The sequence below is a fragment of the Pteropus alecto genome, unplaced genomic scaffold (genome assembly GCF_000325575.1).
Source record: "Pteropus alecto unplaced genomic scaffold, ASM32557v1 scaffold38, whole genome shotgun sequence".
Classification (NCBI taxonomy): Eukaryota; Metazoa; Chordata; class Mammalia; order Chiroptera; family Pteropodidae; genus Pteropus; species Pteropus alecto.
The window spans coordinates 2,525,092-2,542,958 of NW_006442512.1; the positions used below are offsets into that span (position 1 = coordinate 2,525,092).

The window sequence follows — 17,867 nt, forward strand, 5'->3', positions numbered from 1 at the left end:
GGGCTCAGCGCAGCCCCAGCACAGACTTAGACCTCAGCGCTACCCCTACCCCCATCCTTGGGTGGAAGATACACTCACTTCCAGTCCCAGGGAAGTGAGGCAGCAGACGCCACAAGGCAAATGCTGAAGGGGAAATGGGTCCAGAGTGGGTTGGGGAGGAAGAGATGACCACAAGTCCTGTCCATGGCTGAGTCAGGCTCCACCTCTCAGCTCCCTGTCCAGACGGGGTGGGAATTCCCAGTGCCCTACCTGCCCTGTCTAGAATCAGTTTCGCTAGTGGCCCTAAGTAGTCTTCATTTGCATGTTCTTGCTGCTACAGGGACTGACTAAAAAGGCAGCCCAAACAATTGGCAACTCTACCAACATTTAAAATGCACAGGCCTGTGACCCTTAGATCTCACTTCAGGGGTTCCATACTGTAGAAACTCTAGCACGAGTCTGCATTATTTGTATCCAAATTGCATGTATGAACTGGCAAAATATATTCTGGAACAGTAGTACTATAAGATACCATGTAGCTATTTTAAAAGAATGGGGGAGGTCTTTGCAAGAAGCTAGACACAAAATAATATATATTATAGGATTCCATTTATACGAAGTTCAAGAACAAGCCAAACGAATCTCTTGTGAAAGCCGCCACAATAGTATCTCTGGAGGGGCTATTGACTGGGAAGGGGCATGAGAGAACATCTGGATTCTGGAAGTGTTTTATAATCTTGACCTGAGTGATAGTTCTGTGGGTAGAGATACTTGTGTGAAAATTTATGGAGCTGTACACTAAAGACTAGCATCTTTTAAACACTAGATATATGCTACATGTCGATATAAAAAAATAAAGTAAGAAAAGAACTGCCTTGGAAAAATGGTAAAGAAAAACCAAAACAGTTGCAGAATAATTCATATGACTTCATTTTTGTAAATGTGTAAGGCTGGGAAAAAGTCTGGAAGGACAGCAAACCCTTAATAGTGCTTTCCTCTGAGAGGCGGACTGGAGGTGAGGACAACCACTTTACACATTTTTCTATCATTTGCATTTGTAGCATTTGAATCCCCTCCCCGCAGCTTCTCACTTCATGCTAGCCCCCAGCTCTGTGAGTCTCCTGCCCTTGGATGCCTGGGTTTTTGGTTACTTAGGGCAAACAGGCTCCACATCTCAGATTAAGACTTGAGCTTGGCAACAGGATGTTTGGACATCATCCAGCTCAGAGTCTGCCAGGGTCCCTGCTCATTGGCCTCTGTGGACCAGCATCCCACTCAGCAACTGCCTTCTGGGATGAGCAAGGTCAGGTGCCTCCCCCTGAATAGACCCCGTGGGAGACACCGTTTATGCCTGTGAGCAGAAGCAGAATGCTCTGAAAGAAGAAACAAGCAGCCACCCGGTTTCCTCCTTCTGAGTGGTCAAATCCACTAATTGGTCTTCAAGCCTTGGTTACAAATGGTCCTGGAGGTGAATTCTGGTCACACCTCGAGCCAGGCAAATGAACCCTTGCTCTCTCCCCTCTTTAATATGGATGTGACACCTGCAGGCTACAGCTTGTCGCATTGTGAGAATTACTTCTCCTTTAAAATGCAGGAGTTGGAGCTTTGCCCAGAAAGGGCAGCTAAAAATACTTTTCTCTGGGGCATTTGTCACCAGAGACTTAGTGGCCACATTCCTCACCCCTCACCTCACAGGCTAGTCCCTCACCTGCTGCCTTGCTCCCACAAGCACTGATACAGCATCGCATCTGAGCCTTAACCCAGCCCTGTCAGAAAGTAAAAGCACTGGAGACCGTGCCTGTTTTACAGATAAGCAAACTGAGATTCGGAAGGTTGTTCTGCACAACTGCCTGGGGAGCAAGAGTGTGAGGCCCCCACTGCAGGGAAGGAAAGACAAGCCTGCCTGTGTGCCCAGCACTTTATAGTTTGCAGTGTCTTCTTACCACAGCTTTGTCCAACCCTCACAACAATCCTGTGAGAACTGCTATCACTACACCTTACAGGGTTTGAAGCCCGGTGAGGTCAGCAAATGGGGGGTGGGGTGCAGGAGGAGCCTCCCATGGATCTTTTGCTTCTAAAACCCACCTGGAGCACCAGTGGTGGGACTTCAAGCAAGGTGACCATCTCATTCCTAGAGCCATCGACTTTATGACAGGTGCTCTAGTTTGTAAAGAATGTTGCATACTTTTCAGAAGAGGACCTGTCACATCTACTTAATGGATAAGGAAATTAAGGTTCAGAGGTATGAAGGGGCCGGTCACAAGTTAGTAGCAGAGCTAGGAACAAAAGCCATGTGTCTTGACCCCTAGCCCTGGCTCCTCCTGCCACCCCGAGGCCCATGGAGCTCTGGGACCAACTGGCTGGTCCCTCGGAGTCAAATGAGCAAGCATAGTGCACTCTGCGGCTGCCACGTACCTGAATACAGTTCTTGGGAAACCTGTTTGCCTGCCACATTTACTCTCTCTTCTCAATCGTTGAAGGTGGAAGGTGGAGAAAACCTCAGGCCCTCTTTTCGTATAGGAAGAGTAAGGCACAGGGAAGCTAAACGTCCTGCTCAGGGTCACGAGGCAGAACGAGGTCCTAGACTTGGACTTCTGACTCAGGTCTGGTGCCCATTCTACTGGGTCAGCCAAGAATGGCATGCAGAACTCCTTTCCTGTCAGCTTCTCACTGAGTCTCAGCTTCCCCATCTGCAAAATGGGATGTTAGCAGAGGCCCTCAACAGGCCTACGGTAGAGTCTTCTGAGACAAAGAAATTAGGAGATGCTTCCAGGAGTGGGTGGAGACATATACAGTGACCAAAGGACCTGCCTTTCTGCATAGCCAACTTCACTTTACCAAGAGGGAAACTGAGGCCAGGGAGGGCACCATGGCCATTTGAGACCCAGTGCTGTTAAGGGTGGTGAGAGAAAGGAGATCCGGCCCGATGTCCAGGAGGGAACCCTTCCTAGAGTCCTGACACCCGCCCTGCTTCCACACACTTTGCAGAGAAAAAAACTTTGTACAAAGGCATTTATTTTCCCCCAGATACACCCCCATTTAACAAAATTCCTCGGAGTTCCACATTTAAATTAGAAATCCCCACGTCTTCCCTTGCTGGAGAAGGGAGATATGTCAGTGGGAGAACATCAGTTTACTCTACCAGAGGCTGGGGGCCAGCCAGAGACAGGCTAGAGATGTCTGCCTGGCCCCAAAATAGCACCATGGTGGGAGGAGAAGCTGCAGCCCTGCTCCCAGAGGCCTCAGGCTTCCCCTGTGCAGGGCTCTCGGGATTTGTTAGGCCTTGGCTATCTGCCCACCTGCTCGCTCTAAAAAGACATTTTGGGAACCATCAGCTCCTCCAGCTGTGGCAATAGGCTCTCCATCCCTCTCTCCCAGTTTCTGCTCCTGCCCCACCCCACCCCCACCACTCTGGGTAAGGACTAGGGATGCAATGGGGGTGAGGTACCCAGGTTGTGGGCACGGATGAGGGGTACAGTAGGTAGCAAGGCAGGATCCCCTCCTCATGAACTACTGTTCATGAGGGTTCATGAGGGTTTCATGAGGGTTTCCAGCTCAAGGGCAAGCTACTATAGGGAGTGGCTTGTCTTTTCACGGAGGGTCCCCCACATCTAACACAGTGCTGACACCCTATGGGTGCTCAGTGAACATTACTTGAATGGATAAACAAAAGGAAAGGTGGGAAAAGCAGATGGACAAAAGCTGACCCCTAGAGACCCAGTGTGACCAGCACATGCTTCCTGTGGGGAGGGTAGGCAGAGGGGGGCTCACAGGACACAACCCAGAGTACCACGGAAGAGAATGGGCCAGGGGAGGTTTGTACGTGTTCCAGCACGTGCAGCTGCATGTCTCTGCGTGCTGTGAGAGGGGACCTGTCTTTACTTCGTTGAGGGAAAGGCCAAAGTTAGGCCAGGGTGGGAGGAGGCGGGAGGAGACAAGGATAGACTCAAGGAGACGCTGAGGCTGTAGTGCTCCGTCTGAGGAGATGGGACTACAGACAGGTCAAGAAAGGCTGAAAAGTGTTAACTAGTGTATCAGGGCCACTGGAGAAACAAGATGAGGGGTGACCGTGTGTCATGTCTTTGGAGAAATAAGGCAGAGGGTCAGTCTATTGTGTCCTTCGGAGAAAAAAGACAGCCAGATGGTCTGTGTAGCATATCCACTGGAGAAATAAGGTGGTGCGGTGGTCTGCGTATTGTGTCCATTAGAATAAGGCAGCAGGATGATTTAAATATTGTGTCACTGGAGAAATACGGCAGCAGGATGACTTGGAAGTCATGTCCATTGGAGAAATAAGGCTGCGGGGTTGTCTATGTGTCGTGTCCTTTGCAGAATGAGTAGACCCGCCAGGGTAGAAACCATCTGTTGAGGACAGGGAAGCCCCAACCCAGGGCTCGTGCTGAGGCCCCAGTGCAGTCGGAGGTGGGGGCCCAGGGCAGGGGCGGCAGCTCCCTGGTCTTTGTGGTTAGGCTATTTCTTGTCCATCATCTGCATTTCATCGTGGGAAGAAAAAAGTGGGGAAAAAGCATTAAATGCAGAAATTCTACTCTTGAGAGTATGCCAGAACCCCAGGCACACGGTCACATGCTTCCAGGGGCCAGGGATTTGTGTGAGAGTGGCTGCAGCAATCTGACTAGCAGCCCCCCGTGCTAAGTGCTGCCTTCAAGGCCCAGACAGACACAAACACGGGGCTGAATGCCAGACAGACCATGAAGGCACCTGAGGGAGACTGCCCAGTCCTCCCTGGCCTGGCTCAATCCCCATGGGTCCACTCGCCCTGCACACTTTCCTCTCGCTGGTTCCTCTGCCTGGCACTCTTTTCCCTTCCCATCTCCCCCTGCCTGTCCGCGATCCATCTTCCCCAGCCTGGCCCACTTCCCTTCACTAGCAGGAAACCATTTCCAACTTCTCCTTGCTACAGACTTCCCCCAGAGCTTTGCTGTGGGGAACCTCCCTTCCCCTGACTTCCTGACTCCTTGTGGAGGGGTACCCTATGGATGCATAGCCCCAGCCTCACTCCACTCCTTGGCCTGCATGGAGAATTTAGGAGGGCTGGGGTGTTTACGACCTCACCCATTCCTCTCCCATTCTTCGGGCTCTGTTTGTCTGGAAAAATAGCTCTCCTTTCTGGGGACTACCTCTGTGCACTTGTCCAGCATGGCCAGAGCCTGGGGGCCAGGCTGCCACGATGGAGAACAAGATCAGAAAGCCACTGCTCCACACACCCAGGCCACGTTCTCCAGCAGCTCCCTTCAGAAATCAAGCTGACATTTTTTTCTCCATCTGCTTGATCCTTCTGTGCCTCATTTGGTTCAGAAGAACAGGAGGGGGATAACTGTCTCCACCTTTCCGGACACCAGCATAGGCCTCCACTACTGCCTCTACTGCACAGAACATTCCACAGCATTTGAAAGTAATTTACAGAGCGTTTCCGCATCTATAACCATGCCTAATCCTCATAACCATCTTGTAAGTGAAGTATGAGGGATTTCACTGCATTCCACAGGTGAGGAAACTGCCCTAGAAGGTCAGGGGCAGAGAGCAGAACCTAGGCCTTCTGTCCCTCCCAGGAGGCTCTTTCTGCTATATGATGCTGCCTTTCTAAAGACCTCCTACTACCTCTCATGAAGTCTGAGTCTATCACCCAGCTTTTCATCATATATTTTGGACAAGTTCCTGAGGGCCCCATTCCCTCTCTCTGGAAGTTTCCTGAGGACGGGGCCCACATGCTTCTTTCCTCCCCAGAGGAAAGCTAAACATAGAGATGAGCATTCAGGAATTCCTAACAGGGACACCAAGGCAACCTGAAAAGATGTAAGATTCTATAACCTTTGGCAGTCAACTTTGATTTTCTAGGTGTAAGCCACTTAGATCTAGTGGCAAGTCTGCATCAAAGAATACTTTGTTCAAAATACACACAGATACACCCACACAAATACACATATATTTACACACAAACATACATACATACATGTGGCTGTCAGTTACTTTTAATAAGGGAGAATCTCAAAATAACCTCCAATCAATTATTTCCTAATATAACTACTTGTTACAATATGAATAATGATTGTTAACATTTACTACCCATCCACTATGTACCAGCTGAAAAACACATTTCCTAGTCTCACTTGAGTTAAGAGTCATGTGATACATTCTGACCAATGGGATGTAAACAGGAGTGCCATGAGCTATTTCTAGTCAAGCCCTAGAAAAAACTGTACCTCTCTTTCTTCTTTCCCCCTGCCTCAGGGGGGCGGAGGTGGTGGGGGAGGGTGGAAGGCGTGGGAGCTGGAGCAGCCACGCTGCACTTGGGGACAGAAGCTTTGAGTTGAAGAGGTCGGAAACCAGGTAAAGGAAAGCTGGCTCCAGGACACTGGTGACCTTAAGATCACCTATGTTTAGACTGTTACAGGAGAGAGAAATAAGCTCCTGTCCTGGTTAAGCCTCTGCCATATCTGTGCCCTAGTAGAGCAGCCAGGACCTTGGTTACTCCTCCCTCTGCCATTTCACCAGGAGGGTGTCAAGGCTGCTCTTCTGGGGAGGGAGCCTCAGGTCATCAGTGAAGGGTGACAATCCCCTCCCCACAACCCTCCCTGCCTCCTACACACAGGTGCACAAACACACATGCAATCTCAAGCACCACATGTCATCACCTTCTTTGTTTTCGGAGTGTTTCAGAGGCCTCAGGGCTGCAAAAAAGGAAAGAGCACATGGTGAGGGGTAAATTGGGGAAAGTGATGGGGTAGGGGTGGGGCACAGGGACAGGAGCTGATGAAGAAGCGAGGGCAAGAAGGACTGGCAGGAGGAAGAGTGGCAAGAGGGAGAGGTCGGAAGGGAGGAAGCGACATCACAGCAGCAGGGAAGGGGGCCCTAGCTGCTGTCCCAAGTCCCAGCTCCACTCTGTGGCTTGTCGCTCCTCTCTCTGGGCTTCAGTTTTCTGCATTAATAGAATGGGAACAACTACCCTGCCCTCCACCGAGCTAGAGATGTGGAGGTGCACTGAGTCTGCTCTACAAATAAGGGTGAAGTAAAGTAATAAAGGAGGCTGCAGATGTCCCCAGATGGGCCCGACATCATGTGGAACTGACACTGACCAAATCTCTAAGCCACCGGCTTCTCCTCACTCCCTCCCTTCTGTCAACTACCTCTGCCTCTGAGAATGAAAAATGAGGCCTGATCCCAGAGCTGTCTCCATACCCGGACACCAAAGGCAGAGAATTAATTGGCATAATTTATAGCAGTCCCAGGTGTCAATCTCCTGCCCTTCCTTTTGTGGGGATGGGGAGGGAACTGGTATCAACTGGCACCATCCCAAATGGCTTAGCAGGAACCTGCCTCTCCCAGCCCAGGAGCCGGAAGGGAAGGCAGTGAGGGCTCCAGTGGTCGTGAGACACCAGTGTCTCAGTAGCCACCCCACACTGGGCTCCCAGTTTGTGTCCCCATAGCACCATGACCTTTGCGACCCCCTTCTTATCTAGTCACTCTGGGGAGCTTGGAAACAGCCCTCTGGGGCTATTGGGGCAGGAGCAGGATGACATTTTACAGATGGGAAACTGTAGGCCAGAGGAAAAAATCACTTTGACCAGAGTTACCTAACCTCTAACCAGAATGGGACTATCTTAAACTGTCTGCCTAGTAACAGAACTCCAAGGTATTGATCACTTACCTGGCATCAGGTATAGTACTAGGCCCTTTATAAACATTGTCTCATCTGATGAAAACCACACAACCAATGAGGGGAGGCAGTTATTATGAGGAAAGTGAGACTCAGAGATGCAAAGTGACTAGCTCAGGGCCACTCAGCTTTTATGACCTGGGGCTGGAACCTAAACCCAGGCTGCCCTGTCTCCTGTGCCCTAATCCTCTCCTAGGAAGCCACCAAACTCCACAGTGCAGGGTCCCGTGGGGGTGGAGCCGGCTGATAGATTGGTGAAGGCAGGCAGGAGAGGAGAAGCAGCACCTGGGAAGGAATCGGGGAAATCTACCTCCAGGACTAATGCTGAGCAGGACCAGACTCACCTGAGTGGGGAGGCCTCAGTCCACAGGACACATTTCATTTAAACCTCAAGCAAACATGGCTTTTCCAGGTCCTGGAGTCTTCTCTCCTATCCCTCTGTCCTTCCCTCAGACAATAAGGCCAGCTCCGAACTCAGACTTACCCGTCTTGGAACCTTCTCCATCCCCATCCTGGTCCTCAGCTCCTAGAAGAGCGAACAAAATACGTTCTCAAACCCATTTTCGTCACTGAACTTCCCCACCTAGGTGTGTAAGAGGCAGGTAAATGGGGAGCAGGCCTGACCTTGTTCCAAGGTCAGCACAGAGCAGAAAAAGGGCAGGATAAAAGGGCTCCCAGCCTAGAGCCCACCACTCACCAAGCCAAGAAACAGCTACTTGCCTCCACCAATCTGCCAATCTCATCACCTCATACATCCATTCACTCATCAATCCAGTCAACCATCACCTTCTAACATGTACACACATCCGTCTATCAGTCCACTCATCCTTCTACCAGCCCACCCAGCCACCTGTCTGTCAAAAGACCAGCCTCTTCCCCATTCACATAGTCACCGTCATTTCTGATGCCCAGTCTTCTCCTACTTCTCACCATCTACTTTCATGTTTACCCAAGAAAACTTTTCTGTTTACCCATGTATCACCCAACAGGGTCAACTCACCCACTCACCAAGGTCCATTTCCTCACCCACCACCAGAGTCAACTTACTTACTCACCACAAAGGTCAAGCCACCCATTTGCCAATATCAGCTCACTACTTGCCAGTCACCAAAATCAGCTCATACTGACCCAGCCCAGCAAGTGGCTTCAGACTCTACCTACTCTGAGATAGACACACCCTCTCACCTTCTCATAGTGACACCAAATGCATGAAGCTGCTAAATTTGTGCTGCTAAATTTCTGTGCTTTACACCTGCACTCTCAGACACACTCATGGGACTACAATCTCACAGCCACACTTGTTTGCACAGACATATTCAACCCCTCCTCACACTTCGGCCTTACATGTCTACCACTCACCTCCAGTCACTCATATACACACTCCTGCCATATTTGCACACACAGACAGGCTCATACTTCTTCACACATACGAGACATATTCAGCCTCTGGATCAAATTCTAGCCCCTTTTGCACACCCGCACTCATTCTGTCACTGGAAAGTGACACTCATGTTGATGTCACGGACACGGCAACATACCCAAAGACACAGGCATGCACAATCATACACGGCCCCTCTCTCACTCACCTGCATTTTCCTCTTCACAGCTCTGTTTGATCTTTCTCCAGCAAACAAAGGCCAGGGCCACCAGTAGTACAACAAGACAGATGGAGAGTCCCACAGTCACCCATAGGGCCTCAGGGGGGAATGTCATGGGCTGTCCTGAAATGAGAAATGGGGAGAATGAAATCATTATATCTGAGTCCCACGGCCATGAGGACAGCATCTTCCTCCAAGGTATTAACAGAAGGCTCCCACCCTCACTGGACCCCCGCACTAAGAAGAGAGCGCACTTAAGTTTTCATGTCCTTCCTCACTCATCCATACACCCTCCAAACCCTGACACAGCCATGTGGACATGTCCCAACCCGGCAAGGTTGAAGAGTCTGCAGTTGATGCTCAAGAACCTTCTATGGCTCCCTGCTTCAATCTTCATAGGATGATTCAAGGACCTCGATAATCTGCCTGCCACTTACCCTCCCTCAGGCTTTGTATCTCAGCCAAACAAGTGTCCTGACCATTCTCTGCGGAGATACTTGGCTCCTTCCAGCCTCTACACCATTGCTGTCAGTTTCCCCTACCTAAAAAGTGCTCCCAAGCTCCCCACACAGCTTAAGATCCACCTCCTTGGGAGGCCCTCCGTGATTGCTACAGCACCACCTGGTGATATTCTCCATCCAGGTCAAGAGTTGGTGAACTAAGTAAGGCCTGGCAGCCGAATCTGGCCTGTGGCCTGTGTTTGTACAGCCCATGAACTAATAATAGTTTTTACATTTGTAAAGGGTTACAAAAAAATGGAGAAGGAGAAACAGACAGAGAAAAGCAGCAGCAGTAAGAGATGGTATGTAGCCCACAAAGCCTAAAATATCTACTATCCAGACCTTTACAGAAAGTGTTTGTAGACCCTGCAAAGCAAGGAGGGTGGGTATTGAAGGTGCCAGAGTGAGAAGACTTGCCAGAGGAAGGTTTCCATGAAACACTGAGGGCCTCCCTGTAAACTATCTCATGGCAGAGGAAAGGAGCTGAGGTGCCCATGCCTGGGTCAGGGCCAGCACCTGTTCTGAACACACCATCCTCCAGCCCAGCCCCTGCACCCATGCTGGGTCCTGGACAGAGGCCTTGCAGATGACAGATCTAACCAAAGAAAGTGCTGTTTTCCTGTGCTCTCTGAAAACCATGAGCACCGACGGCATCAGCAGCCAGGGGTCAGTGGCTGAGAGCAGTGCCATGAACCCTTCAGCAGCAGACGCCCTGCAGGCATTGCAGCAGATGTTACCTTCAGCCAACATGGCTGGCAAAACTGCTGCTCTGGACATTGGAAGCAAAGGGACCCATCACCCTGAAAAGGAGGAGAGGAGGACAGCAGCTGACATGAGGGGTCAGGAGGGCCAGTCCATGAAGTAAATGGGAAAAACCCCTGGGGAGCCCAGGGTGGGCTCCTGCAGTCAGGGACAGAGCGGAGATGTAAGTACCCAAGGGGAGAGAGGCTCTCTTTCTGTGTTCACTCCTAGGCTGGTTTGGTGCCTAGAATGCAGGTCAGACTTGCCCTCATTCAACTAGTAAAGGACAGCAGGGCCCAGACCTGCTTCTTCAGGCTCCATGTCCAGTGCTTGCTCCATAAAGCCCCCTCCCCACGGCACACTCAACTTCACTAACATCCAGCAGGTGTGGGAGAGACTAGGCTAGAGGACTGAAAGTCTGAATCCTAGAATGTTTACAAGGCACAAAGCTGCCGGAAGCAAAATACAGGCCAAGGGCTCCAAAGTAGGCCAGACCTGCTCTAACAAAAACAGGAGGTTGGGTGGTGGGGAGGAGAGAAAATTAGGCTGAGAGGCTAAAAGTTGAATTCTAGTCCTGGTTCATCTGTTCACTGCAGGGTGCTGGAGCCATGGCCACAGACCCTCAAAATTCAAATGCAAATTACTGCATTTATCATTTATCCAATTTTCAAAGAGGTGCCTGACCCCTAGAAGAGCCAGAGCCACTGTGCTATAGTCTGTGGTCTCAGGAAAGTTCTCTCTTCTCTTGGGGCTTCAGTTTCCTCATCTGTGAAATGAAAGCACTATAAATGTTAGTTATTAAAGTTTAAAATAAAGATTTTTCTTTTTGATGGGATAAACATTCTCCCTGCAACTGCATTTATACTGAAAAGCTCTTTCTGCACAGTGTGGCAAATATCCAATTCAGCCCAGCGTGCAAATTATCCTTCAAGGTCCTCTCAACTCGCACTGGTCCCTGGAGAATTCTGACCACTCCAGTCAATTTCACTCTATCTGATAGTTCTTATTCTTTCTTGTGAACACAGCAGACCATATGCTATTCTTTAAAAGGTCCAGGAGACTACTCAGAATATCCAAGAGCCCAGAGCAGTGACTTCTCCACAAAGAGCACAGATCCAGGGGGTGTCCAGGGAGAGGTTAGGGTCAATCTTGGGAGCGGGGGCGGGGGGGGGGCAGTACTTGCCAGAAGGAAATACCTACAAGAGAAGGAGGAACAAGCCTGAATGCCTAGATGACAAGTGTGATGCCCACCAGCTCTGAGCTTGTCAGCAGTGAAGGCCATGTAAGGTCCAGGTGTGCTCAGGGGGAGGACAGGAATAAATCAGTGAATCCTGGAGGCTTGTGCAGAAACTGAGGACCAAGGTGCAGATGAGGACTCAGGTAGACTAGGTTGTGTGGAAGTCATGGGAAGAGAAAACTGGAGAACCAGACAAATAGAACCTGCTGTCCTGACCCTAGAGTATGTGGAGAGGCCCTGGGAGAGCTCGGCTGGCCCTTGGGGAGAGACTGAGGAACCAGCCTGTGGTCTAAAGACAAATGGAGACTGCCTCCCTTAGCCTGAATGTGGGCCTGAGCCTGCTTCACATCTCCAGGCACAAGGGGTGCCCACTAAGGTAGGCATTCAAGGAAGGGAAAGGGTGTCTGGGCTAGGACCCCAAAACCAGAAATTGAGGGAATTGCCAAATGGGTGGCATCTATCTACTGTTTGACCACATGGGGGAAGCAGAGAGCACCCCACCATTCTAACTGCTGACACTGATAGGATGCAGAGAACTGACCACCTGTAGAGGCCCAGCTATCTCTCAGGGCCTCAGAATCAGATGATGCCCGTAAATGCAGCAACACTTTTTCATCGCCCAGAGAAGTTTCCATAGGAAAACACTCTGTCACCAAGTCCCCCGGGCCATGCCTTGGGGCCGCCCCAGAACTCCCACCCACACCTCAGATTCCAGGCAGGTACTCTTGTATAAGAACAAGTGCCACCTAAGGTGATCCTAGGAGAGCAAATATTACAAATGCCTCTTATCAGCTCATTAAGACAAGTCCCTTAAGGACTTCTTGGGGGGAGAGTTTGAAACACCTGAAACACATGAATATGATTTTTCAAAAGTCTTCTGAGCACCCAAATTTACCTAAATTCCAGCTTAGGGTCTAGAAAAAAGGGGTGACTCCCTCCATCCTTCCCAGCTTTTCATCTGCCCCCTACCTGTAATGGTGACAGAGCCGTGAGCATCCTGCTGCAGCACAGGGTTGCGCACCAGGCAGCTGTAGGTGCCATTAGCGCCCAGCACCACCCTCAGGATGCTGTGCACATCGAACAAACCCTGCTCGTTGGCCATCTGCGACGTGGTCACGTTGCCGGTCAAGGGTGCACCCTGCCCATCCTGCCAGAGCACCTCGGCCTCGGGGTAGCCCCGGTAGCTAGAGCACGTGATGGTCACTGTGTCCCCAGGCCGTAGGTCTTTGTTGGGCTCCAAGGTCATGCTAGGCTTTGAATAGGGGGCTGGAAGGAAGGCAAAGGGTAGAAGTCAAGGTAAGGTAAGGCAAGGACAGGTAAGGCGGGGTCACAGTGGACGAACAGGGCACCTGGGGCTGAGAGTACAAGAGTCAGCACTGAGCAATGGGTAAAGGGTTAGGGAAGTGTGAGGGGTGTGCCAAGGGAAGAGTCCTCCCGACCCTCCCACGCCCCAGGCGCTCACCTGCCACTTGCAGGCTGACTGCAGCGCTTCCAAAGTCCCGGATGCTCACGAAGCAGGTGAAGCTGCCCTCATCCGCCACGCGCACGCGCTGCAGCCTTAGGGATGCATTGCCCTGCACTAGCAGGTCGGAGAAGAGCGCTGTGCGGTTGGCATAGGCGCTGCCCTGGTCTCGGCCCTCGGAGAAGCTGTGCACCACCTGCTTGGTGTCTGTCAGCTGCCAGATGAGGTTGAGCTGCGCCAGGCTGAAGCCCGGCTCCGGTGAGAAGGAGCAGCACAAGGTGGCGTCGGTGCCCACCAGGGCCACTACGGGGTCTTCCGGGACCTGGACCTCCACAGCGCCTGAGGGTGAGGTTGGAGGGGCAGGGTATGAGGAGGAGTGGTGACACTCCTGGCTACCACCGCACAGCCTCCTGGATCTCCACCGCATCAACCCCATGCCCCGTTCATTTTCCCATTTTCTTCCCACATCCAAAAGCAGATTGTCTCAGGACTCCCATACCTGGAGTCTCCCTAATCTTCTGACAAGAATAACAGCAAGTTGGCTTTGGCCTGACAAGGCACATTCCAGGGTACAGACTTGGGGCAACCTCCAACCCTAGCAAACCCCTCTTCTCAGCCAGGACCCATTTCCCTCTCCTCCCCTTCATCTCTGCTGAGATCTGACTGCTTCTCCATCCTTCCGGAGGTTTCCAAAGCCCTGAGTCAGGAGGCCCACAGAGCCAAGAAGGCCCATCACCATCCTCACCCCCTACCCACCCCAGTTATCTTTCCCATTATTACTAGGCATCTCACTGTTCTGGCAGACTGAGGTGGGGAGCTAGATTCAGATGCCGTGGACCCTGCTGATAAGACCAAAACCTCCTTCTCTCAGTGGGACATAAAAGTAAAAAACAAAAACAAAAACAAAAACAAAACAAAACAAAAAAACAACCTGCAGGGCTTCTGTGGGGCGTGATGGTGACGGAGCCGTGAACGTCCTGCTGCAGCACAGGGTTGCGCACCAGGCAGCTGTAGGTGCCATTAGCGCCCAGCACCACCCTCAGGATGCTGTGCACATCGAACAAACCCTGCTCGTTGGCCATCTGCGACGTGGTCACGTTGCCGGTCAAAGGTGCACCCTGCCCATCCTGCCAGAGCACCTCAGCCTTGGGGTAGCCCCGGTAACTAGAGCACGTGATGGTCACCGTGTCTCCAGGCCGTAGGTCCTTGTTGGGCTCCAGGGTTATGCTGGGCTTTGAATAGGAGGCTGGAAGGAGGGCAAAGGGTAGAGGTCAAGGTAAGGTAAGGGCGGGGGCCGAGGGGGGCGTCACAGTGGAAGAACAGGGCACCTGGGGCTGAGAGTACAAGAGTCAGTACTGAGCAATGGGTAAAGGGTTAGGGAAGTGTGAGGAGCGTGCCGACCCTCCCACCCCTCAGGCGCTCACCTGCCACTTGCAGGCTGACTGCAGCGCTTCCAAAGTCCCGGATGCTCACGAAGCAGGTGAAGCTGCCCTCATCTGCCACGCGCACGCGCTGCAGTCTTAGGGATGCATTGCCCTGCACCAGCAGGTCGGAGAAGAGCGCTGTGCGGTTGGCATAGGCGCTGCCCTGGTCTCGGCCCTCGGAGAAGCTGTGCACCACCTGCTTGGTGTCTGTCAGCTGCCAGATGAGGTTGAGCTGCGCCAGGCTGAAGCCGGGCTCCGGTGAGAAGGAGCAGCACAAGGTGGCGTCGGTGCCCACCAGGGCCACTACGGGGTCTTGGGGAACCTGGACCACCAAGGCGGTGCCTGGGGGCGGAGTCGGTGGGTGGGGCGGTGAGGAGGGGCGTGGACACTTCGGGCCTCCCTAGTCCCCCTCTCCTTCGGGGTAAACTTCAAGCCCCATCCACCAGTCCTTTAAGGCAGGAGACCTAAATTAAATTTATTGCCTGCGGTCCTCATTCAGTCAACACGAATACAGTAAGCATCTACTATTTGCCAGGTCTAATGTAACAGAGAATAAGACCAAAGTCACATCCCCTACAGAGCTGACATTTTAATGGGAGAGAAAGGATAAACTAGTACACAAATCCTCATTAGTATGTGATTAGAGGTAGAAGGAAGAAAATAAATCAACGGATTAGAAAGTAAGGTGGTAGCTTTTCAAAAACCTGGCCAGTACTTTACTCCTGTCCGTGCTGGCTGCATTTTCCCATAAGTACATGTTATCTTGATAAATTGGTAAGATGAGTCTAAAAAACTATACACCAAAATGTTAATAGTGGTTTTCTCTAGAAGATAAAGAATCACAAGTGCTTTTTCTTTTTTTCTTTTCTTAAATAAACATAATTAGTTTTTATACAAGAAAGAATACCCATGCCTTTAAATATGGTGGTGAAGTACATTCTTAGAGCTATTAAGCTAAGATTTAAAGAGAATGAAAAAGAGCCTGATGTACAAAGAGCCAGTGTAAGAGTTAGGGGGGAACAGTGGGTGAGAAGGCCCTGAGGCAAGATCCAGCTTGCTATGTGACAATATCAGGAAGCTGTCAGTGTGGCTGAAGCATCTGGATGGGACAGCTTTGTGAGATGGTACGGAATTAAGGGTTTTCTACATGCAATGAGAAGTCATTTGTGGGGTTTTAATAAGGCGTAATCTGGGAAACAATGCTTACAACTCACTCTGACTCCTCCGTGGAGGATGGATTAGGAGGCTATTTCAGTGGTCCCTGTAAGAAGTGATGATGGCTTAACTTCAGAGGATGGCAGTGGTGATAGAGAGAATGGGACAGATTCAAGGTTTATTTCAGAGGGAGAATGAGCAGGGCTTGTTGATGGATTTGAAGTGAGGGGAACACAGGAGCATGGATCTCAGCAGCGTGGGTCAACTCCATCCCCAGGGACACAGCCCAGGCATAGCCAGAGACAAGCCCCCAGTGCCAGGTTCCCCTGCTCCGCCCTTGCCCTCCATCCTGTGGATTTACTCTGCAGCCTTCCCTGTCACCTTTGTCTCCATTCTAGCTCTTCTTGTAGAGCCCTGAAAAGTTATGCAGGTGTTCCCGGCGGCCTTTCTTTTGGAGAGGCGTGCCCCCTACCCTGGCACTGCCATACTTGGGTAATGGTTAGATTGTATGCTTTGGGCACCAGCAAAGCAGGCACAGTCAAAAAGTGTAAAGATCAAACAGTCTTGACACAAAACTTACTGAATACAGCACCCAAAAGGTTTCTTGCATTTAGAAAAATAACATTCAATGGTAGTGTTTTTGGTATCCCCACACAGAGGGGGATACTATAATCTTTTCAGTGCATAGAGATCTCTAGAAGTCTTAAGCTGGCCCTGGATCTCGCTGCAACCCCAGGTGCCCCAGGCCAGCCCTCCAACTGGAGACCAACTGGAACAGAAAACTCCTTTTAGGGGACATTTAGGAGAGGAAACCTGAGACATCACCCAAAGCCCTTTCTCTAGAGAAAGAAAAGCGGCAGATAGAGAGATGCTTCCTTTTTGTGACCACTAGACGGCACCAAACACTGAGCTTTATCTTCCTCCACAGAGGAAGGTGGTAGGTCTCCAGAGCACAGGCACTGATTAAAATTTGAAATATGGGATGAGGACATTGTTATGAAAGTGGCTGCCATTGTTGAATGCCAACTCTGTGCCAAACACTGTGTGGGAAGATTTACATCATTTATTCAACATGGTGATTTAGCACCTACTATGTGGCTGGCACCAACCCTGGAACCGGGGATAGACCCTGTTCTTTGAGCAGAGCAAGCAATATGCAAGTAAACATATAATATGTCAGGTGGAGATAAATGCTAGGAAGAAGCATGAAGTAAGGTCAGGGCTGCGGAGGGATGTGCTATTTTATAAAAGGTAGCTAGGAAAGCCTTGCTGAGGAGGTGACATTTGACACGTTAGTGTTCACATTACCATTTTATAGAAGAGAAAATGGAGGCTAAGAAATGTAAAATAAGTTGCCTGGTGGCTCCAGGAGGTGGAAATGAGCATGGACAGGGTACTAAGGAGACTGGGAGGAGGTTCACCAAAACCCTCCCCATCCCTGCTAGATTAGACAGGCTCTGTAGGACCCCTGGTGGGAGAGGGTGCCCTTCCCCGACCTCAGGTCCCCACACTGCACTCCTCACCTGTGAGGCAGAACCAAAGCCCTCCCAGGGCGGTGGCCACACGCACACCTGTGGCAGGGCTGCCCATCTTCCTCTGGGGCAGCTGACAGCTGGGCTCTCTGTGGTGGAAGGCTGCCCCTGTCTGTGAAGAAAAGGAAGTGAGACCTTGTCTGAAAAGGTCCTCCCCAGGCACACTCTCGCCTCATCTCCCCCGAACCAGCTTAAGGGAATTTCTGAGAGATGCTAGCAGGAGGAAATTTACGAACTGTGGAGGCTAGACCAGGGGAAGTGGCCGGGACCCACCCTTTCAGAACTAAGATGTAAATATAAGGAAGAGCAGGCAAGGTGGCAAGTAAAGGCAAGGTCGGCCTGCTGGGGCAAGGATGCACACAGATCAGTTTGGGGAGAGAAGCTGAGGCTGGAGCCAGACTTAGGGATAGACTAAGAGGTCTGACTTTTACCTTGAAGGCCCCTGGGAACCATCAAAGATTCTGGACTAGGGGAAAAGATATGGTCAGGGCTGTGCTTCATAAAGATTACTCTGAAGGTATCTACAAGATGAGTGAAAAAAGCTGAACAGAAGAGACGAAGCAG

The 17,867-nt window shown here is 51.0% G+C and overlaps 1 protein-coding gene across 2 annotated transcripts in view; it reads right to left on the reverse strand.

Annotated features, from left to right (window-relative positions):
• Positions 1-2,974: 2,974 nt before the first annotated feature.
• Positions 2,975-17,867, reverse strand: part of CD276 (CD276 molecule) — a 29,682-nt gene continuing 14,789 nt past the window's right edge. The window contains exons 2-10 of one of the 2 annotated variants that reach the window (XM_025040384.1): positions 17,295-17,415; positions 14,617-14,958; positions 14,124-14,438; positions 13,193-13,531; positions 12,700-12,996; positions 9,241-9,375; positions 8,139-8,180; positions 6,633-6,668; positions 2,975-4,467 (exon numbers count right to left, since the gene is read on the reverse strand). In XM_025040384.1, the coding sequence (XP_024896152.1) occupies positions 4,445-4,467; positions 6,633-6,668; positions 8,139-8,180; positions 9,241-9,375; positions 12,700-12,996; positions 13,193-13,531; positions 14,124-14,438; positions 14,617-14,958; positions 17,295-17,361 (1,596 nt within the window). In that variant the 5' untranslated portion in view covers positions 17,362-17,415 and the 3' untranslated portion in view covers positions 2,975-4,444. Of the gene's footprint in view, positions 4,468-6,632; positions 6,669-8,138; positions 8,181-9,240; positions 9,376-12,699; positions 12,997-13,192; positions 13,532-14,123; positions 14,439-14,616; positions 15,065-17,294; positions 17,416-17,867 lie in introns of those variants that run through there. The other variant, XM_006922643.3, reaches the window with a different exon arrangement.